The 23,818-nt window shown below is 37.9% G+C and overlaps 2 protein-coding genes across 27 annotated transcripts in view; one reads left to right on the forward strand and one right to left on the reverse strand.

Annotated features, from left to right (window-relative positions):
- The window catches only part of arvcfb (ARVCF delta catenin family member b), a 265,441-nt gene extending 243,781 nt beyond the window's left edge, over positions 1-21,660 (reverse strand). For 11 of the 20 annotated variants that reach the window (XM_078952607.1, XM_078952610.1, XM_023958696.2 and 8 more), the window contains exon 1: positions 21,346-21,658. The gene's annotated coding sequence lies outside the window, so the exon portion shown is untranslated. Of the gene's footprint in view, positions 1-21,345 lie in introns of all 20 variants that reach the window. The other 9 variants (XM_078952635.1, XM_078952629.1, XM_078952628.1 and 6 more) reach the window with 6 other exon arrangements.
- The window catches only part of tango2 (transport and golgi organization 2 homolog (Drosophila)), a 32,375-nt gene continuing 24,325 nt past the window's right edge, over positions 15,769-23,818 (forward strand). The window contains exons 1-2 of one of the 7 annotated variants that reach the window (XM_020706181.3): positions 15,769-15,881; positions 22,955-23,068. In XM_020706181.3, the coding sequence (XP_020561840.1) occupies positions 23,013-23,068 (56 nt within the window). In that variant the 5' untranslated portion in view covers positions 15,769-15,881; positions 22,955-23,012. Of the gene's footprint in view, positions 15,882-20,801; positions 20,929-22,366; positions 22,386-22,412; positions 22,613-22,954; positions 23,069-23,818 lie in introns of those variants that run through there. The other 6 variants (XM_078952643.1, XM_078952644.1, XM_078952647.1 and 3 more) reach the window with 6 other exon arrangements.

The raw sequence follows: 23,818 nt of genomic DNA on the forward strand, positions 1-23,818 counted from the left end.
CATTGCTTGTTCTGTCGTGTTTGGTTCTGTTTCCTGTTTTATTTTGAAAGGTGTTCTGTTTGGTCATGTTCCTGAGTTTTACTTCCTGGTCCCCATCTGCCCTGATCGTGTTCACCTGTGTCTTGTCTGCCCTGTCTGTATTTAAGTCTCGTCTCTCCCTTCCTCTTGTGCTGGTCCATTAACGTCTTCATGTCCTAACTTCGTAACGTCTCGTCCATGTAAGTCTTCTGCCATGTTTCATGCCACGCCACAGTAGGTTTAGGTTTGTTTGGTTATCCTGCTCTGCAGCGCCTTTTGTTTGTTCATTAAACACCTTGCCCTGAACCCGTTTGCCTCCCGTCTCTGCACCTGGGTCCTACCGGCTCTCGAGCCCCCCTCACCGTGACACATAATAGTCTTCGTATAATTTTCATACTTATCAGGTTTTTACTTCGGGAAGTCTGTGACGTCATACTTGGCATTAGAATAAATAAATAAATAAAAGTAGTGAGCATGGTGTCCAAATTTGCTTTTAAAATCCAGGACACTGGATTCTCCTGCACCACATAGTTTTTTTAGTAGTCGGGTCAGAGGGAAGGAATTTGGACATAACCCTACAGAAACTACCATCCTCTTGGTCCTGATAAGTTTTGAAAGTAAAGACTCAAGTGGGAGCTAAAAGCTGCAAGTCATGTGGGATTTGGTACGGAGGCTACAAGGTTTGATTTATCCCCACCCCTACCCCCCACCTCACTGTCTTCAGCAGCTGTTGGACACACAGGGGTTTATGCCACAGGCTGAGACCCATAGAAGCAGATTAAGATTGATCAAAAAGGGGGGAGGCTATAATAAAGAGAACAGCAAGCTTTCATCATTCAGCAGGACAGCGAAGGTGTGACTGATGCCAGTTTATTAAATGTCTATCATTTTCCCGCAAGGGCTTTTTTTTTAACTCTTGTATTTGAAAAAAAATGGCTGACTTACTGCATTATGTGCAAAATCCCATGATTAACAATAATGTTTACACTCACTTTGCTTGGTATGCAAAAGAGTCCTCAGAATAATTAAACTCTGTCCCAAACAGCTGGATGCCGACTGCAAGCCCAGCAGGAACGGTTAACACGAGGGAACTGCAAAAAGACGGCATGGCATTTTGGATGTAAGGTCAAACTGCATTCCCTGCAGTCAGTCGACCGATTTCTGGAGCGACGCATGCAAGCCAGTTTTGCAGAGTTTTGACACTTTGATTTAATGATAAAAAATAAAAACTCCAATAATCACCACGAGGCTGAAAATGTTGAGAGACGGTTATACGCTTGAACCAGTCTTGTCAACAGCACAGTGCACGTGCTTTTCAAAGCAGTTAGCTGCCCATTAAATTAATTTATGACTCACTAATGTCAGCAAGGCAATAACAAAATATGACATATGCATCCATCAAAAGATGTTTTTTCTTTTTTAGGTGACATGTTTACACCTTGTGAAGCTGTGTGCCTGATCGATGTCTGGGAAAGCAGGAAGACCAAACTCTTTTTCCATCATAGCTTCAAGAGGAAATAGGTGGATTTGTGTTGTAAGAACCTACATCATCCAAAATCAACTTTTTGAGCTTTTAAGTGTATTATAATGTTCATTCCTCGTGAAAAGAAATCCTAAAGCAATATTTTGATCCATTCACACATTTCTGAGTATTCCTCTGAAAACCTGCGCTGAGCACCAGCCCCTCCCAATCCACGTAAACGAGCGGGTTCTCACATTGTGACATAGACCAGAGAGAACAGCCCCTTCCAGGAGGAGTCTGTGCTGCCAGCACTGCCCCCAGGCTAACACACACACACACACACCTACTTTCTCCGTGGAGCTAGCAGTGATCGACTAAAACGCTTTTATTTTATATGCACATCCAGCTTTGCAAAAGTTTGCATGTTTGTTTTTGTGGGTGAAATGAAGACACGCTGCCGAGGTCAACTCAACAATGATGTTATGAAATGGGCGGCACCCACACTTACTTCCGGGTAGGAAAAGAACTCACGAAAAAAACTATTTTTTTTTTATTAATTGTTCTTTAGTGTGCCAAAGGTAATATATTATCATATATCTGGATATAGTTTACTCTGAAAGTCTTAGGAAAGCAAGATATAGGCCCTTTAAAGTATTGTAACAGTATTTGTGACCTTAAATCATCTTCAACTCTAAAAAGGGCACAAAGTTTGCTGGGCACTTATCAAAGATCAAAACATAAAGCTAACAACCAAAATCTAAATACGTTTGTGATAAAGTTATGAATCACTACACATATAAAGTAAAAATATAACCAATTTAACAACTTTTTTGCTTTATCATTTTTACAGATCCAAATACATAATTTGCACATATTTTTAACTTTTGATACTTGATCAATTTTTGCTACGATGATTTTTGAAACAGTGTTATGTCTATTTTACTGATATAGTATTTTTTTTCATATACATGATTTTTATAATTAACATAATCTGCATATATTTCAGATAACTGATCTGCATTTGCCATGTTGATTTCTAAAATATAGTCATTTTTTACATAATTTATGTTATTCTTCTTTGTCATGTGCTCTATTGATACCTAAGGATTCTTAATTCTGTCTGATAAAAGTTGAACTTGATAATGATCAATCATGTAAAAAAATGGTTACGGTAGAACAGGGTGGGATTATTTAGGTTCGCTTCCTTCCACTCCCTTTCAAACAATATTTAATTTTATGTTTCATTATCTGAAGTTTGACACGTCATTGTATGAATGTATAATAGATGATTGTAATGTTTTTCTGTATTATTCTTATTTGATTGCTTGAAATAAACCATTTCAAATCAAATCAAAAAATAGACTTTTAGGTGAGATAAAAATCACAATCTATTAAATTAAACTAGATGCTTCACTGTTTTAAAAAAAAAAATCTCATTAAATTATTTTCTTTATAAGTCCCTAAGTCAGCCAAATCATTGAACAACCAAACAAAGAAAAGCAGCTCCACATTAATGCTTAAAACCATCATCATCCACAGCAGAAAAAAGAAAAGTAGCTTACATACGCCACAGCCATTCCTTGGTTACAGACTGGCAGCAGCTGCTGTACACTGCAGGATTACAAAATGCTGTTTGAACTCTGGAATTTGAGAATTGGCTCCCTTTTTTTGGTCCAGCCTTCATTAGCTATGTTTTGTGTTTCAGTCATGGTCTGTCTCTGTCCTGCACACCTGATTTAAGTTAGCAATTACTTTTTTCTTCTTTGTCCTGTCCAGCAGCTGAGCAAACAGTAAAAGCAGAGAGCTTCTAGTTCTGCACAGTTTTTTTGGTTTACAACTGGGGTTCTGTTATATCCTCTTTGGGCAAACTGGATAAAGAGTTTTACAAATACCTTTCATTTTAAAAAATAAAACAGTACTTTAAAAAAATCCTATTTATTTGGGTTTTTTGTTGGTTTTTTAAATTCTGGACAGGATGGGGAAGAAGATAAATCACAGGTAGGAGAAAAGAATGAGGAAGAAGGGAGAGAGGATAAAGAGAGCACAGAAAAATTAAAACATTGGATCCAAAGAGCAAACATTTAAAAGAGATTACAAATTTTTTTAAGGATTAGCTTTATAAATTCCTAAACTTACTCTTTTTGTAAGTAGCGTACTGCATTCTTGTGCAGAATAATACATATTCACACACATAACCATACACACATGTAAGCAAAAATATACTATGATTATTATTAGACCATCCTGCGCACATATGTTCATGCAGATCCTCACACAACTGCACACACTGAAAATAGAAGCTAACACACACATACAGTATATGTGTGTATGAACATATAAAAGATGCATGCATTTCAATTTTTTTCGACCTTTATTTTACTAGAAGGATCAGTTAAGAAAAAATTCTCTTTTAAAATGATGACCTGGCAAGAAGGCCTAGAAAAAGTAAAACCATGAAAACAAAAAGACAAATACGCATCCTACACATCAGGCATGTTTGCATGCAAACACATCTATGTTTGTGCAGAGTTGAGCAGGCAGGTGTGTTCAGGTGAGTGTGGGTTTATAAGAATGTACAATCATGTTACAGAGTGAGACCACAATGAGCAGAGTGGCAGCACAGGCAGCTAGGGTTCAAAAACACCACTGAATGTACCACACCCACCAGTGACTCCAAATCCCCCATAGTAGTTTAGGGCTACTTAAAAAGCAGGCAGTCCATTAGACAGCCCTGCAGTGAATGGCAAAGCCCCCCCCCATCCTTTATACCCACAAGGAGGACAGACCAATGTCCAATGTCTCAACATTAAAACAGGTTGAGCCCTCCAATGGAAAGAGGACCAGTCAGTTACCAAGGCAACAGTGGAAATACAGTGGCCTGGTTCACAATGGCAGAAATTTGTTTGGCCGGCCGGGGCTCAGCTAGTCTGAGGTGCTTGGCGGACCAGATAGGTCTGAGTGGGAGCCCATGGGGCCCATTCCCATGTCAGGTCTTCATGTTTCTCCCTGTGTCATAGTTTTGTCTTATTTGAGTTTCATTGTTTAGGTTCATACATTAAAGTTAAAGTTCCTGCCACAAGCTCGATCCGAAGAGTATGTTGGGTCCGCCACCCACTTTATTGAAATGGGTGCTGTAGACTGCAGAATGGCCCAAAATTTTGAGTTAAAGTATGTCATATTATTTTTCTTAATTACTTAACAATAGGTCTATCTCTGAATATAATACATTTATACTTTATTCTCATGGTGTTCTCAGAAATAGGGTGACAGACTTTGTCAAAAATTTCACAGTGTTGGCATGCAATCCTAGTTATTCAAAAATTTAAGGAGGTAAGCTTTTTAAGACACTGAACCACGACTCAGCAGACTTCCTTACCCTGCACCAAAGGACAAACAGGAACACCTAAAAACTACTAAGGAACAGAAAGCATGATTTCACTGCACTTTTACCTAATTTTATTCTAGTGAAGACTACAAAGCAAACCATAGAGTAATTTTAATGCCAGTATCTCTTTAGTGATAGGAACTTTTATTATGTTTAGATGGAGGAGCTTATTTTTACAGAGTGCTGTCACTTAGCAGAGCTGTCTGAGCGGTACAGGTCTAGGAATTTAATTAAAACCCTCCACAGCTACAGTCAAAGTTTTCACAGCTCACTGTACCTGACAGGAAGCAGGGAGGGAGATACTGACATGAAGCACGATTGATGTTTGCAAAAAACTAACTATAAATGAAGCCCAACAAACTCGATACAAAGCATGATGTATTCTCTTTTGCTGGATTTCAGTCTCACTGAATTGATCTATTCAGATCAATTAAAATCCAATTTACTGACTGTTTATTTTGTTATTATGGTATCTGTCTGAAAGGCTGTGATTCTACCTCAAATGGTAAAAAAGTTTTTTTTTTTTTAAGTAAAAGCACTACAGTTGCAAGCTGCAAACAATAAGCTTTGTATTTAGAGCCAGTGAATATAAAGCTAGGAGATTTTCTTTGACTGTGTACTAGGGATGCCACAATTGTTGATTTTGAACAAAAGCATATGTTACACCACTGAAGTGAATTGTTGACTAAATGAATAATTGAATCCCTTCTGCATACCAGATTCTTTACATTGAAAGTTTCAAACACAAGAGCTAAATTTAAGTAAAGACTTATTTATTGTTTTATTACATTACACCAGAATTACTATAGGCCGACTGAAATGTTTTTCTTCATTTTTAATCGCTTATTAGCAAATAAAAATAAGGATCTTTCTAAATTTTTAGTTTTATGCGGTTGATTTGCAATACACATCATCTCCTATATCAAACATAAACAAAACCGTGACCCAACAATTGAGGTTTGAATGGAACCATGGGAACCATCCCCAGTATTTACACTGCTGCTATGGACTAAATAGACCCCAAAGTGCTTTTGTCAAACAGACAAGACAAATTACACTCAAAAAAGATGAACTTTTAAACATTTTTTGTCTGCTTGTAACATAACAAAATCATAAAAAAGCATGTTGTCTCTAAAACAGCCAAAAATGGTTTACATTAAAATTTTCAGTTAGGTTTTTTTAAATGTTCCAAAGACTAAATGTTAAAAATAGATCTTTCCGCTTGTACTAAACACCCACCCTGAGCTTTTTGGAGACACTCATTCTAGGCTCCAGTTTTAGCAAAGCATCACCCCAGAATGGTGAGGTGATGCTTTGACATGTCAAAAATGCTGCAGTGCAAAGAAGCTGTGAAGTGCTTGGTTGGAACTATAAAGTATGCAAACCCTGCTTGTAAAACATTTGCACTTTGATGTAAATGGGATAAATTGTTGGCACAATGACAGACTTGATGCAGCTAAAGAAAATATCTCATAGGATGAACAAAGCAGAAAAAAAATCTAATTTGAAAAATCTGTCCTCCTTAAATCTGATGGTCAGACTGAATGTGGTTTGATGAATCCGAGTATTTTTTTTCTTGTCCAAAATTAGAGCTTGGGTGTCTACGCTGAGACTTGAAGGTCATGAGTTCAAATCCAGGTCAAGTAATACCAAAGACTATAAATGGGACCCACTGCCTCCCTGCTTGACATTCAGCATTAACGGGTTGAACTGGGTTAAACCACCAAATGAATCCTGAGCACAGCTGTGTCTGCAGCTCACCGCACCTCTAGGTGCGTGACAACAAACAGGACTTTATCTTTAAAGTTACACCGGTTCTTTTGTCAAACAAGCAAACAAATTCCCATTTGCCCCGATGTAAAATGTCTCAACATTAAAACAGGAATTCATACAGAAATAGCCTAGTTTGAAAAGATAAACGGCTGGTTGGCTCAGTTGGCTGGGTGTAGGACTGGCCCGCAGGAAACCCAAGGTTTGCCTTCCAAGGTTCACAATGAACTAATTCTAGTGTGGGTCATTTGGCGTTTAAAAAAAAACGGTCCGCCAAACCACCCGTGCGAGCTGTGGCATCCCTGACAGGATGTGACGAAACATGAACAACAGCCTAGTTTCAAAAGCTTTCTTTTCATGAAAATCTTTCTGGAAGTTCATTATTAGAAACCCCTTTTTTTTATTAGCATTTGAAATTTAAATTGTGCCAAAATGCCATTTTGATCGCCAAATGACCATCAGACTCTCAACTCTACAAATTTGTGCCAATTACTGACAGCCTTCTTTCTTTCCCATTTTCACAAAGGTTGGAACGACATGACTGAGGAAGATGGCAATCTTCAGAACTGCACAGAACTGACAACCTGGCTTCAAACCACTGACCAAGAATTGACAGTACACATCTGCTGCCCATCTAGTCTCTGGCTTAGATTTCAAAATGTTTTATTCTTTTCCAAGATAACTCTTATACTTATTTTGTTATTATTCATTCATTCATCTTCTTCCGTTTATTCCCTGCCGGAGCCCATCTCGGCCTCTTGTGGGCAAAAGCAGGGGGCACCCTAGACACGTCGTCAGTCTGTCGCAGGGTACAGTGTCCACATTCACACACCCACACACTCTCACATTCACACATAGGGACAATTTAGATTAACCAATTAACCTATGAAGCATCTTTTTGGACAGTGGGAGGAAGCCGGAATCCCCGGAGAAAACCCACACATGCACGGGGAGAATAAGCAAACTCCACACAGAAAGGTCCCCCAAGAAGGCCCCCGGTTCAAGTCCCCCAGCTGCTGTGAGACATGAGCACTAACCACTGGGCCATCATGCAGCCGAATTTATGATTATAATGATGATGATGATTATTGTTATTATTATTATGGATTTGTTTTTTGTGCACTTTTCCAGACACCTAAAGCGCTTACAATGTGTCCATTATTCATTCACTTCTCATTCATACTTGGTGATGGTAAGCTACCAATGCAGCCACAGTTGCCCTGCGACATGCACAGGATTTTAGAGGGGCAGAGGCTCAAAGTCAGAAGAGGGCAGCAAAAAATAAATGTTTTTGTCCTTTAAACAATACAGGATGGAGTAAAATAAAAATAAAAACACTAATAGATAAATACTGTAGCTACTGTAGGTGACAGTGATACAATTCTTATTTCTTTTACTAAAACAGGTTATTGTGAGCATGAGTCTTAGACTTGGAAGACATCAAAGCAACAAAACACTGGAGGCTACTTATGTTGTCTCAGTGTGCTGCAAGCATAATCAACATGAATCACGTTTAATCCAGATGTTAATATTTACTTTTATCTCCAGAATAAAAAGCAGTGTAAATATTTAATGTTATTTTACTGTTGCTGGGAGGATTTTGGTGTTTAGTTCAGTTTTTCAGTGATGTTTTTGGTCATGTTTTGTCCTTTATCAGTCATTCCTGATTCTTGTTACTCATCCACAGCTGTTTTCAGTTCTGTTAACATTTTTTCTTGTTTCTCTAACAGAAATGTAATAATGTTAATACAAAAAGAAACAAGTGTCCAAGCCCCCCTAGGTGGGCCATCATAGGGCACACCCCTACCTATGATGGCAATGCCTGGCGGGTTAATCATATGCACCAATGGAGCCACACTGGAGGGAGGGTGAGGTGTCTTGCCCAAGGACACAACGACAGTTGACTGGGGGTAGCAGGGATTGAATTGCTGATCCTTTGATCATTGGCCGACCTGCTCAATCATCTGAACCACTGCTGCCCAACACAATCAACACAGATTCAGAGAATCCATACTCTATTTCCTCACTCCTCGATGTGTAGACCTTCACACCTACTGCTGGTTTTGTGTGATGCATGTAGAACCTTAAAATAAACACACATCGCTCACCCAACAGCAGCAATTTGTAGGCCTTAAGCACCATCAAAGAAAAATCTAAGGCTGACTGCGTAGACAGCCAAATCTCTGTGGACTTTGCAGAGACATAGAGATGCACATCTGGCTCCCACAAACCGATCCTTGTCCTTTAACACCAAAGATTATCGCTGTTTCTTGCTGTTTGTTGGATTTTTTATGTCTTACACCTCTGTGTGACCTTGCCTTTCCTTGCAGGGCAAAAGCAATATAAGCCGTGTGTGTTGATGCGCAGGACACAGAAGAAGTTTGGACAAAGTGTGATATTATTTTAATGGAAAAAAAACGTAGCCAATTTCAGGAGCAGAAAGGAATTTAAATTAATCAGAATAATCTCTGAATTTTCCTTTAGTCTTAATTGACTTATGGTTTAGGTAGAATTATTTTAATTTGTTGGTGAATTGTGAACTGAGGTGAACAATTTGCATGAATCCAAACAGAGCTGCAATACTCACCATTTATTCTTTCACAAATACAACAATGAATGACAGAAACTCTTTTTGTAAACTCACATTTAAAATATCTACATTAAAAATAGAGGAAGAGATAAGTTTTTTTTTAACAAATCTATAAACTAATGCCAAGGAAATCCCAGGTAAACAAAACCATCTAAAATTAAAAGTCCCTATGTCACTTGATTCCCTCAATGTGAAATATATACCATCAATTTTTGTACAATAGTACCATACTATTATAAAAAGCATTTCTGATGTTGGAGAGAGGCAGCTGGGGAAAGCTCCTGGCTTTCACAGTCCACAGAGGCCACACATCAAAAACCAAGCCCACACATAAAGCCTGGCATTGATTAATACCCAGGCATCTCCTTGGCCACATTCATGTTGTCACAGTGTCCTTTTGTACTTGCTGCCAGCGCTTAAGTAGAGGAGAAAAACATCTTCCTGTCTTTATTTGTCTGCCTCTTCATGAGACCATTTCCCGTGAATAGTACATAAATTAGACACATTGATGCCGGGATGCCATATAGTTATAGACTATATGGCAGAGAATAAGGCAGAGAATCAGAAGTCACGTTGAGGTGATATGAGAATATCACAACTGTCCTTACGGTTGGACAAGGGCTGTCTGCAGGCGAAAAATTGACTTTCCATTGGAAGTGGCTACTTAAAGGTCTGTTGCAGATGGGGGGTGAACATACAGTAGCTTTATAAACACGCCATTCTGTTGTTTTGCATGTTTACTTTTCTCTAAACCAAAAAAAATTGGTGTACAAAGAAACTACATTTTGGCTCCTACATGGGGGATCAAAAACATTAAATGAGCACATAAAAGCAACAAAAAACTACTTTGAGATTCATTACTGTTGCTAACACATGTAAATAGTTACCAAAAGGGAGGATTTTTGTGGACAAGCAGTCAGATACCTAAATATAAGAACCTTTCTAAATGAACAGGGCTTCTTAGACAATTTCCAGGTTTTCTGTGACTCCGTTGGGACCTTTTTTGTGGGTCATTGGTTCCCCCACGTGTAGTTTACATCTTTTACTGAAAACTAGAGATTTAATGTGAATATACTAGGACTGTGGTAGAACAGCAAATTCCACAAAGTGTACAAATAGGTCACTAACAGTATTTCTATAGGAAGAAAATATATGCTTTTAATATTTTCTACATGAGCTCTAAAAAACAGGATTGATGCCTCTTTCACTCCATTTATAGGACTCTATAGTCCAATTCGTTAAAAAACCGAATTCATGTCAGATTCTTGGACAAATTATGCACATTCATTTTACATATGGACCTAAAGCACAAGCTTAAATCTTTTTTGAGGTGGGCATGCATAAGACTGCGTGAGCGCAGCAGAGAGTAAATATTGTGCTGAAATCCTTCTAAGAAAAAAACATAATGCCATGGAATGAGCAGTTCTAGCAGTTCTGCTAGAATGTGCTGTTAGGCAGAGTATTTTCTTACAACCACAGGGCAAAGTTAGAAGAGTTTGCAAACTATTTTTTCAATCTAAACGGAAAGCAAAGTTAATAAGATGCTCTTTTGCGCAGAAGCATTTCTTTATGTCTAGACATTAAAAATGTGCCAGACAAGAAGGAAAGGTTTTCAATTAACTGCTATTTAAGTTCATGAAGGCATCAATCTTAAGTTATTTCTTAAAGCAATTCCACAAGATCGTTTCGAGGTGCAATTTGAGCTTTAATTACCTTAATTAAATCCACCAGAACTGGTAAATGTGTTTATTTTTTTACCTTCCAAACCTCAATTACAGATCCTGTAAATGTTCAGGTAAACTAAATAGCTAAACACAGAGGGGGAGCAAACAGTAATGAGAAAAAAAGCACCAGATTCTCTAATGAGGTTCTGAAAGCAAACATTTACACCCGGAAGAATTTTTTTCCCCTCGTTGAATTTAAAATATCCTCTTAAATCTAATTCTTTGACTCTAATCTTTGAAGCTCTTTAAAAAATGCTTTACAGAAAAGAAAGAAAAAAAAAGGACATATTGGCATTTCATTTTCAATTTCTTTTTTCTGTTTTGGTCTGCTGAAACTTGTCAGGGATTTTTTTTCTTTTCAATAATACATACTTTTCATACTTTCACCTTTTGTTTCCCTGAATATTCAATATAATATAGTTGAGGAGGGTGGTGTAAATTTATTATAAAGTAGTTAATGTTGGTATTTTAGAGTCAACAATGTATAAAGTCATTGCATGAACATACATAAAGAATGCAAATACATTTTCTAATTTACGAGTTCAAAGTCAATCCCAGTTTCACAAAAAGTTTTTTTATACATAAATAAAGCAGATTGACCACCTAAATCTGCTTTGTACATGAATGAATCATTTACTCTGACTTCTAAACAAACACTTAGGAGATTTGCCACTTACTGAGTTATGGAAGCACAGGTATCTTTCAGGTTAAGACAGATGGAGCAAGCCAATTACTTGTTTCAAGGTTTTTCTCCAATGCTGCCTATTTTAAAGGTGTCTTTGCCCCCTTAGGGAAAGAAAAGGTTCAGAAAAATTGCAGAAAAATGCATTAATAATTCAGTCAACTGCTTGTGGCAAAATAGGCGGGTCAATTTTTGTCCCTTAAAGGTCTACACATCAAGACACTTCCTCTGTGTCCCATCTGACATATTCATTGTAGTGTGATTAAGATAGATTAGCACACTGCTGATTAACAGGGATATGTCCTATAGACTAAAGAAATTGCAGCATGAAAAAATGTTAATGAACAAGCTCCTGAAGCAGTTAAATAGATTACAAAAACAAGTTAATATAAAGTATTTTGTAAATAAAGTACACAAGATGCATGTGCTTTTAAAATATATAAAAGTTAAAACATTAATATCAAAACTCTTCAGTGGGTTTGCAGATTCCATATTTCAGTCTGGGTTGACTCACAGTCTATTTGCTTCAAGAACTGCAAGCTAAATGCCAAATCTCCTTGCAAATTAGGGAGCAGCTGAAAGATAGAAAAAGTATAATATCAAAACACTGATTAGACAGTTGTGTCCAAGTGCACTGGAAAGGTTATGTCGGGATCCAGTAATTGGCTGATGGGGCAGTCTAACGCAGTTCACAAAAATCTTTCCCTCTGCTTTGACACAACCAAAAATGCCAGATGGCCACCCTCCTCTGCAAGCCCGCCTTTGGAAAAAATTCCACTCAAATTCTGCAAAAGAGTTCAAAAATTATATGTTCTAATGAGTAGATTCCCAGGCAGACATTGCGTTTAATCGTTTAACAAGCTTTAATTAATGAGAAAAAAGACACGTGTTGAGTTATCTATGTATGTTGGGAAAATACTTTGGCAGGAAAACTCCAGAGAATCTTACTGCAGACATGAAATGAAACAGCAATATGTTCATGTGCTATCCTAAAAACTATCAATTATTGGGTAGGGAAAGCAATCTATAGGTGATGTACAGGTGTGAATCCTTGCTATGGTAGACACCATCTCAAGAGGCTCCAACTTCAGTGACCTTAAGTGCAAACATCAGATATGTCCTAAAGGAAGGTTTTCTAGGTTTGAAAAAGCAAAACTGGAAAAGCAGAAGAAGGAGAAACAAGAAACACGTCTGTCCCAATCACACACTATTTTTAAACACTTCCAGTTAGGTTGTGAAAAAATACTTTAAACATTAAAAAATACACATAAACCAACAAAGGTTGTGTTCAAAACCAATAAAATTGAATAATAATAGCTTCAATTAAATCATATAGAATATGACAAAATTTGGTCCCACACATCAAAAGTCCCAGTTCAATCATCTTTTGATCTATTTTAAAAGCGTTCAAGTGGTGTTTTATTTATGGTTATGCTGTTTTTGGTCAAATTGAAAAAACTTTTGTTTTTTTAGGACATATTTCCTGCAGGAATTCGGTTCAGAGTTGTTGGCCGAACTCTTGTTGTTGGCACAAAGTAAGCTTCCCTCATTTCCCATCATTCATCTGTTCACATTCACTGCCGTTCCAGAGGCTTCTCCTTCCGTTAGCTTACAGCCCCTCACAACCGTAACCTATCGGTGGAACAAAAATAGCGAGTAAAATTGGAGTTATCCACCCGTACAGTTGTGAGCCAGATGCCAGCTTGAAAGAGGAAAACATAGCACCTGGTTGTCTACATGCAGATGCATCAGAATGGAGTGGAGCAGGGAGCTTGTGGCCTGTTGATTGTAGATTTTACATTTATTCATTTATTCATTCATTCATTTTCTATTCCATTTTATCCCTTTCGGGGTCACGGGGCTGCCGGAGCCTATCACGGCCACTTGCAGGCGAAAGCAGGGGGCACCCTAGACAGGTCGTCAGTCTGTCGCTGGTTTATAGTTTACATATCTAATGTATTTTTAAAGGGCACTTTCATCTGCCCCTGTTTCATCACAATTTAAATAAAGAAATACTCAGAAACGCTTAATTTTCTTTCTTCTGTCTTCCAGCATGCAAAAAATTATAAAAGAACATGTTAAAAACACCAAAAACGATTAAGTTATGAAAGTTTAGGTTAAGAAAACTCAGGTTATAATAATAAAAATGTTTAATAACTTTCAAAAATCAGCCGCTATTATCTTGTAAAATAAGTTGGGCTTTCACACAAGATATGAAGTTCAGTGGTCAGTTTCCAAACAATTCCGTCAACGATATTTGGCCTTAAATGGGACACATATCAAGATAGAGACCTGGAAAATGTGGAATTTCGTATTTAATTATACTTTTATAATTTTTGATTATGGATTTACTGGGTTCTTTATATACAGGAACATTGTGTGTGTGTTGTAATAATGACTGTGCTCGCTTGCTGCAAAATGAACAAGCGAACCAGCATGAATTACCATTTAAGGGCATGGAAGTGCTGAAAGCTGTTTCTGTTTTTTGTCTGTGCTGAATGGCTTATTGAACAGAAAGGAAACATCTGTAGGGATGCAGACCCAACTGTCCTTCACAACAGAAAGTGCTGGGGCCTCATTTATAAACGTTGCGTACGCACAAAAGAAGGCGTACGCCACTCTCTACGCAATAGTTGAGATTTATAAAAAGCAAACTTGACGGGAAAATGTGCGGTCCTTCACGCAAGCTCTGACCCAGGCGTACGCACAAAAACGGGTGATATGAGAAACGGCGACACCGTCGGCAGATGGAAGAAACACGTGAAAGTGAAAATGAAAATGACAATACTGCCTCTCAGAAATAACATGAAGACTTCACAAAGCAAGTCTTACAATTAACAGCCTACACGAACTCCCGTTTGATCGATCAGCAGTGAAACAAACAAAAAAAAATCAAACGAAAATTACAACAGAAATTCAAATGAACACATATTTGCAAAAAGAAAAGTGAAATATTTTCTGCAATATTGGCATGTTGTGCAATTCATCCTCATAAATAATATATTTAACAGAACGAAATAATGTACAAAACTGATATTCTCGTCAGTGTGTCCGTCTGGCGGAGCAGATAGGTGCGGACGGACGGACAGATGTACTTATTGTCCACTGGGGAAAGTTGTTTTCATATTAAAACATTTCTTCATAAGCTATGGAATTATGGTATTCGTGCATATGCCGTTAGTTTGTTTTATTTTTGATAAAACAATGTATGGCGTATGTCTCAACCATTCAGAAAGCCACAAGAAATTACATTTGCGCGGAACACTTTCCCATTTCCACGTGGATTATTACCGACATCTGTAGCTTGTCAGATGTAATTAAATGGAGGGAAATAAAATGCCCCATCACAATGCGTAATGACGCACAATGGCTGATCTTAGAAGATGTGGCAAATGGAAGAATTCAGAGTGAACGCATCTTTAGACAGCAAGAAGACTTGCTGGAAAATGAGGACGAGTGGCTTCTGAGCCGGTTCCGACTTCCTTGAGCCGTCCTTTTGGACCTCTGCGGGCTTTTGGGCCCGGCGTTACAGAGGAGCACTCGGAGGAACCACGCGTGTCACCCAGTGCATGCATCTGGCGCTCCGGTCCCCCCGGTCCCCCCCTCCCTCCCTCCCTCCCTCCCATGGAGCGCTGTAGCCTCACAACCTCGGACCGGCCACCGTTCGCCACTCACGTGCCTTTTTGGCATTAGTAATGCCCACACTGTGCCCTCCAAACAACACTTTTCTCCTCTTTTCCACCTCGCCAACGATAACTTCTACTTCACATTGAGTGAAGTCACGTATTTTTGATTTCCTCTCTGTGTTTGCCATGGTTTCGCAATCAATGAATATTCATTTGTGGGCGTTTCACGGACTATTTATGGGCAACTATAGGCGTGTCATGGGGCCGCAAAAGCTGCGCTGCATTTAGAATCGGTTGTGATTTATTAAGGGAAAGATGTGTAGGATGTGCGTGCGCACGGTTTTATAAATCCGAATATTTCTGTGCGTACGCACGTCCTATGTTTCATCCGTACGCCACTTCTGACGCAAGTCCTACGCAAAGTTTTATAAATGAGGCCCCTGGTCTCTTAATCTCGTGCTTGTCCGGACAGACATAGAGCCATTGTATGACTTCATTTACACATGTTATTCTTTTGGATAGTAAAAACTGCTTGCCATGAGGGGGGAGCTCAGAGCAGCGCAGATCAGAGCAGAAGCGGAGCACTTCTTTTCTGCAGACGCCCCTGGCTCTTCCTTTGCAAAGGTTTGAAACTTCATGCAGACTCTTGTGTGATTTTTCTTTTCCCACTGCACATTAGGTTTTTGGTGTCCTTAACCATCCGAATCTGACTGGAAATAAACGCAAAGTTTAATTTACTGTGTCGTGCAGTTGCAGATGTTCTTCTATTCTTTTGTGGTGCTGCGCTGTTGAACCTGAAGGTCACTTTGATTTTGTTTGAATATCCCTTTTGCTATTTGGATGTCTTTTTTGCTGCTACAGACAAAATAATTGCCCCATCGTGGGATGAATAAAGTCTTATCTTATCTTATCTTATCTTATCTTATCTTATCTTATCTTATCTTATCTTATCTTATCTTATCTTATCTTATCTTATATTAAAGTAAATTGCAGGTATATAAGACATAAAATATATAAAAAGACACAATCTTTTGTTCCAACAGTCTCTTCAATGATTTAAAATACTTTAAAAATATCACAAGAAAGCTACAGGCATCCTATTCATTCCTGACATGAAGAGAAATGTACTTAATATCTCTACAAACACCTAATGCACCTAACATATTTTAAACCTGTGACTGAACATACATGTAACATCAAGTTATTATTTTTAGCCATGTTTTGCTTGAATCTATGAGCAGAAAACCTTGCTCCTCTGGTTTTAACAATAAACTCAGGGTATGGTCTGGACTGATCTGTGCTCCTGTATTTATACTGCTCAGGGCAGCTCCAGTGATTACAATTAAGCAGCTCTTATCCCTGGACATAATCAAGGCACAACAGAATGTTGAGGGTGGGGCTAATCCTTCTGTGACACACAGACCTATAGCCCGGGAGTGAAGCAAGAGAGGTGAGAGGCAGGGAGATATGTCTGTGTTTTAAAGCCAAAAGTGAGGACGCATCCAGTAAATGTCTGGGTTTTTGAATCTGTGCGTGCGCAGGATGCAGAAGAGGATGTATATGGGGTAGCTATTTTAAGGACAGAAATAGGGAGGACAGAACAGGGAGCAAGTTTGGGAATATTGAGTAGAGGATTTGAATCAGAGCTCTTTTATAATGCAGTGCTCGTCAGAGGGATGGTGTAAGAATAGGATAGTGGATTATCAGCATTTGAGCATGTTATGAAGCTAAGGCCAGTTGATATTCTAATAACAACCTCAACTGAGAACCCAACAAGCGCGGGGGGTGGGGGGGTGGGGGGTGACGTGGAGAAAATCTGATTTAAAACCAATTTTGACACGAGCGTCATCATGTGTCTGCCGGAGCAGAGATGCCTCCGCTGACCTTGCAATGTAAGGACACATAACACACAGAAAACAAAATTAATCCCTCAGAGAATTTGACTCAAAATATTAGTAACTCACTGCAGCCTGGATACACTTGTCTGGATCCAAAGAACAACCATTCAAAAGCAAAGACTTCTGTCATATAAGTTTGAACTTTTGTGATAAAGAATTAGTTTACGTCCTAATTTGTTCATTCTTCTTCTAAGTCCACTGAGTCGAAAGCAGATATGGGGATACTGGACTCTACTCAACTACTGTAAGGTAATGGTGGGATACACCCTGGACAGTTTGCCAGTCTATCATAGTGCAATATCCTAGAGTTCTGAGTTATGTATTCAAGTTTTTGCCAAATAACAAATAGAACAATAGAAACATGATATATTTATGTTTTATTTCAGGAAAAACACACAATGGCAACAAATCATTTTAAACAGTGGCCCCAAACCCCCGGGCTGCAGACCAGTACTGGTCCGTGGGTCACTTGGTACCGGGCCGCAGGTTTATTTTCTGATACTGAAGGATGTTTTATTTTGGAAAAATACTGGGTTCTGTTCATCACATTCATCTGTCTTGACGCGTTACGTGACTTTAAGCAGCTGCTCCGACCGCTAAGTTAATAGCCCAAATCTAAAAAGCTAAAAAAACAAACAATATAACGTATTTGGAAAGTTTCTTCAGGGAGAAAAGAGCCAGTGAGGAAACTGAAGAAGAGCCTTAGACTTCAAAGAAAAATAAAGCTGCTATTTAGAGACAAAACCAGGAATCTTTCTTCCAAATATGGATTTGTTGAGACAGTTGTTCCGACGTACCAGAAGCCGCTTTGCATTTATTTGCAGCGACTGGCTTGAATGTTTCACACTTGCAGATAATGAAACTGCAGACACAGTGGATTTGTGTTTATTATTATATTTAGAAAATACCAGTTTTACAATCATTGTGTCTTTTTATTTTTCTAATTAGAAGTTGGTCGTAGCTAAAGGGAAAATCTCCATCACAAAGTTGAAGTTAAAACCAGCCGAAAAACATTTGACAAAGAAGGAAGATTCAATAAAATACAGTTGCAGGAGTTTTTTCTGATTTGTGTAAACTTGTAAAAGGGACATTTATGATTTTTGTTAAGAACTGTTAAGAAACTTTAGCACAGAAATCTTCCTCTATGTAAAAACACAATTAATCAGGATTTATGTAAAAACAAAATATGAAGATGATCTGATACTGGGTTGAGTTCTCAGTGTCATGGTATTTTATGTAGGGAAAAATCTGTAATGTTGCTTTCATTGAATTTTTTACAAATCAGAAACAACTTCTGCAAATCAGCAACTTTCTTTCATTGAATGTTTGTCATCAGTAAGAAAAAATGACTAATGTTTTTAGATTTTTTTAAACTAAATTTCTTGTAGTAGGATTTTAATTTGAAAAACAGGTTTTTCAGAAACCAGAAGCTAAAAATATTAAACATAAACTTCGGCCCCGTTCTGACTGGTCTGGGAAATATTGTCTTATATTAAACCGGTCTATGGCTCGAAACAGGTTGGAGACAACTGGTATCAAACTCAACCATTATGTTAAAGAAAAGGCCAATTTTCCACAATAAAAGTTTGGTAGATTACCTTAAGTCACTTTCAGAACTTTTCTGTCAAAAATAATGTGATTTCCTTTTCATACCTCTAACCTGTAATAGATATAACCATGTTACACTTCTGTATTCATGGTGTGTTGAGTGGGTAGAGACAAAGGCATGTGTTATTGGCTTTACTGGGTGGGTGATGCAGACCAGGTGTCAACTCCACACATTGGAGTCTGGGTTATTTTGGCCTAGGGACTTGAAAATGGAAAGGACAGAGAGGTTGGAGGTGAATGTTAATCACTTCATGAGCAGCAGGAAGAGCTCTGCAGGTGCATGTCCAACAAAAGGACCATTCACTTCAGGTCCGGATTGGCTTCCTCCTAACCACTCACTACCATCACTTCAGTCAGCTAAAAAAATAAAAATAAAGATAGCCTGTGAAACACATTATAGGCAAACTTAATAAGTTAGTAAGTCACATATTTGTTTGACAATCTTTTTTCTTGAATTCCAACACATCCGAGTCAATCAATGAGAGTTAATGATCAAATTATCTAATGCCTGGTTTATACTTCATAGTAATCAGCTATCGCATCAATCGTATCGTGTCCCTACCACAATCATGCAGTTTAGTTCATATTAAGGTTGGTTTCACTTGCAACTGTCCATGATAACTGCGATGAACCTCTGAATGGCATTCATACTTTTTAAGCTCGACATGATTGTCTCCAAAGTTTCACTGGTATTTTTTAACATGTACAACATCTTGCTCATACACTTGCTAGTATGGGCCACTGGTGTGATATGCACACAATTGTACTATATAAAAATTCTAAATAAAATTCCAATCGTGGGTGATGCCATCAAATTGTGTCACATTTTGTACCGATTGGGGCAATTCTCTTCCGATCCCATCGGAAGTACCAAGCGATGGCATCATCATAGTTAGCGTAAACCTATGAGGTAGCATTTTGTTTTTATTTTACTCAACATATTGACATGACAGAAAGTCAATGTAGTCCAATTCTGATACAAGAAGTATCAAGTGATGGCATCGTGCGTACATGTATACATACACTAACTGAATACTTCTCCAGACTAAACCGGAACAATTTAAGTTAAGTAGCCAGTAATGGCCAACAAAGTCTGCATTATCAGAAATTAAAGCACGCTGTAGAAGCCTGAACTGTCCGACGCGAAACAGAGGATGGCTGCTTCGCCGAAGTGCATTAATTTCTGATAATCCACACTTCGAAGGCCATTAACCCGCTTATCCCATGGTCACTTACAAAAGAAATAAATAATCAATCGATTTTTAGTGCTTTATTCTTGTTATTGTTATTAGATCACTTTTTATTTAACAAAAAGCGGACTATTTGTCACGTGGTGCTGCGTGTTGTCATGTTACTGTGACAATGCTCCGCTTAGCCGGCTGAGCAATAATAATATATAATAAAATATAATTATATAAACATATAATAACCTATTCTGTTTTGTTTGTAAAGACATAGAAAATACTGCAAAGTAATTACTTTTAAATAAAAAAGTAAAATTTATATTTATTTATTACAGAACTTCATCTGTTTTATAACACTCTTGAAAATAGTCAAACTCCCAAAGCAGTAGAATTTTGTATTTCCCTGTTTGCTAAGTAATTTTTTCTCGTTTATATATATATATATATATATATATATATATATATATATATATATATATATATATATATATATATATATTCTCTATTTGCCATTTGCTAACCAAACGTTTCTTATTAACATGTTACTTGCTGTAATTTTTTTGTGTAAAAATGTTATGTTCAATCCTGTTTTGAATCCACCCTTGTTCTGTAAATATGTTTATTTTCAATAGTTTTTTTAAACATGGTAACATCTCAAACTACATAAATTTTAATGAAAACTCTTTGAATTATACTGAGACTTTTAATTGGTCTAGCGTGTGCGTTCCCAATTAGAACCAAATGTATGCTAATTCGTGCCACGTGCTCACAGGTAATTGCCTTAATTGCATCCTTCTGCATCCTGAGGCTAGCAGGGTGTGAAAGCATAAACAGAGATCAATCAGAGTCTGTTGAGAACTTCATTTAAGGCTTTGGCGCTGATGAGAACCACTCGCTCATTCTGGCACTAACTCGCGCGGGACATGAATACATGAAGGCCATAACCCAACATCACTACAGCCGCCCATTCCTCCAAATAAGGTATTTACGGGAGAGGCACCGGAAGACTCTCCATGGCAACCCACTCACAAACAGTCAGGGGGATAACAATGGAGTAGTAGCTGGGCTGAAGATTGACAGCTTGGTGCGGTGCGCTGCACTTGACTGCTTCCGTTCATGAGCATCTACAGATTTGTGGCGCAAAAATAGTAAACATTACATACGAATAGCTCTAGTTAACAAATAATAATAATACAATAATAACAAAAAATAAATATTAGGAGGCTTAAACTGAATATAATTGCACAACCTCGTCTTCTCCATTGAATCCTTAGGAAAGAAGCGTCGGAAACTCCCCCTGCAATTTCCCCCAGTTCACATTGCTCCCCATTATTATACCAACGGCGTCAAAGCCCACTAAGTTGAAACGGTCCCCCACTACAAAACAGCAATAATTACCTCAGTTAGTCCTCGTGCTGGTCTTCGCAGACGAGGAGACGCTGCACTGGGGGGGTTTACTCCGAATCTCAGCTGTTATTTTGGCCACGGCAGGAAGAGCTGTCTACTCTGCAGATATATTAGATCTCAAAGCAAAGTTGCCAGGCTTTACAAATGGTTTGGTCCTCTCAGTCCTCGCGGGGGTTAAATGAAGTCATTTCAGTGTATTAAAAGTTAAATAGAAGGAAACGTCGTTAGTAACGACGAATAGTAACTACGATGTGGCGGTGGATGAAAAGCAGAGCAAGCCTTTATCCCTCATCCACGGCAGAGCACGATTCTGTTGGTCACGCTGAGTGTCTCCGCCCATCCACACACACACTCATAGGCGGACTTTCTTTTTGAATATTTTCAACTGACACTTAAATGTGTTTATCTGCAACAAAAACCTAATTCTTATTGGCTGCGCCTTTTTTTTATTAACTGGCCTAGTGACTTTAAAATGTTTAAGTTAAAATGTTAATATGCAAATAATTAACGCATACGTTTGTAAATTAGTTGCACTTTTCTAAATATATTTTTTATTTAGCTTGTTTCATTTAAGTAGTCTTAAAATACCTCAGACTGCCTATTTACTGTTAAAATAACTGGTAGTGCGGTTCTCTCATCTTTATGTAAAAAAAACTCAGGATGCCAAGTAGCATTTTCAAAATAAAAGCTTTGTTGCAGCAAATATGATTGCCATTTTGTTTTGGCTTGCAAATAACCTTATACAGCAACCGAAATATTACATATTGAGTGATTTTGCAAAATTCTGTATATCATGTCTAACATTTGTAGTCATTCCAACATTTTCTGATTACTCTTTTTGTTACGCTTGCTTTTGTTTTGAAGAAAACTAACTAACCGGAATTGTGGCTGTCAAAGTGGCAAACTTTGTGAGTAAGGCGACCAATCGAATAGCATCTTTATAGATTCGTTCGTTCTGTACATTTAAAGTGCCTAACCGGGCGGGGTTAAAGGAACCCCTCTAACCCAGGCCATTGGTGGAGTCTGTCGGTGTGAGTAAAACCTCAAATCGAAGTTATACTGTAGAAGGACTTCCTTTGAGTTGACAACAAGCACGATAAAGGGGCAGTGAGTTTAAGTCAGTCATAATTCAGCACTGTATTTAGTAAAGGGCAGAATTAACAATTTGATCAAGCCGCCATTTTTTGTGTGTATTGTGTCGCCTTTAACCCAGTTTGCCAGATATTTTTGATCCGTTGGGTTTGTTTCCTCGTCACTTGTAAGTATGCTAATTTGTTAGCAGTTTAGTAAAACTAAATTTACATTAGTGCTGTGTTACTGAACCTGTCTTTGTTTCATTCGAAATAAGGTGTCTATAAACGAGTTCAGGCGTCTGGTAAATACTAGTCTACCGAATGTCGTGCTTGGTGACTCTCTTTCTTTGCTGTGTGGGTCATTGCTTTTGTAATTGTGTTATTTATATACTCTGACAAAATGTATTTTATTTTTAGATTTTGAGCTTAATTGTAATTTAGGATATATAGTGATTTGTGCAGTCCTGATGTTTCTATATCACAATTACGTAAAACTCAAATATCTTTAATTACTTCTTTTATTTCAGGTATGACTTACACCTGAAGACCAATGTGGAAGAAGTGATAATCAGATCGTGCCACAAAATGTGTATAATCTTCTTCAAGTTTGATCCCCGGCCTGCTTCCAAAAATGCATACAGGTAGAGATCATCATCACCCCTCTTTAATTTAACATAAGACCACATTTTAAAGGACACCAATAAACAAAAGAAAAGATACACAACAGGACACAGAAATAGTCAAGATGAAGCATAATATAAAATCAGACGTTCATTAAAGATTGTTTGGGGAAAAGATGACACAAGAAAAATTTTGTCCAGAGAAATTTGCGCTTTTTTTTAAATCAAATTGAAATAATTATTTTAATGTTGCAACAAACAATGTCTGCATTGTTACATAAACCATGCACAGAGGTTATTAAAACAAAATCCCATGTTTTACAGTTGTTTCTTCATAAGAAACTACACGTCTTGTGAAATGAGTTCTGCTGATCTGGTTTCAAAACAGTCTCTGCAGAGTTTGTGTGAGAGTTCTGAAGTCACGGCCTTGAATACCACTGTCACAACTCCATCAATAAATGGAAATTTGGAGAGACAGGGTCAAGTTTTATAATACATTTATTTTTGTTATAAAAAAATGTGTTTTCATAGCTCTTCCACAAAATCCCTAGTCTGACATGTTTAACGTATTTTAAATCATTGAAGAGACTGACTTCTTGGTTCTTTTGTTATCAGAAACGGGTTGTGCTTTTCACATACCTGACATGTTTCAACGGACGTCTTCCGTCTTCGTCGGAGTCGTCATCAGATAGTAGTGTGTGACGTATATAAAAAACAGTTGATTGTGACTGAGGCGGAGTTACTTGTCAAACTTTGACAGGCTGCTCCGCC

Source organism: Oryzias latipes, chromosome 9, assembly GCF_053564925.1.
Source record: "Oryzias latipes strain Hd-rR chromosome 9, Olatipes_Hd-rR_3.1".
NCBI classification, from domain to species: domain Eukaryota; kingdom Metazoa; phylum Chordata; class Actinopteri; order Beloniformes; family Adrianichthyidae; genus Oryzias; species Oryzias latipes.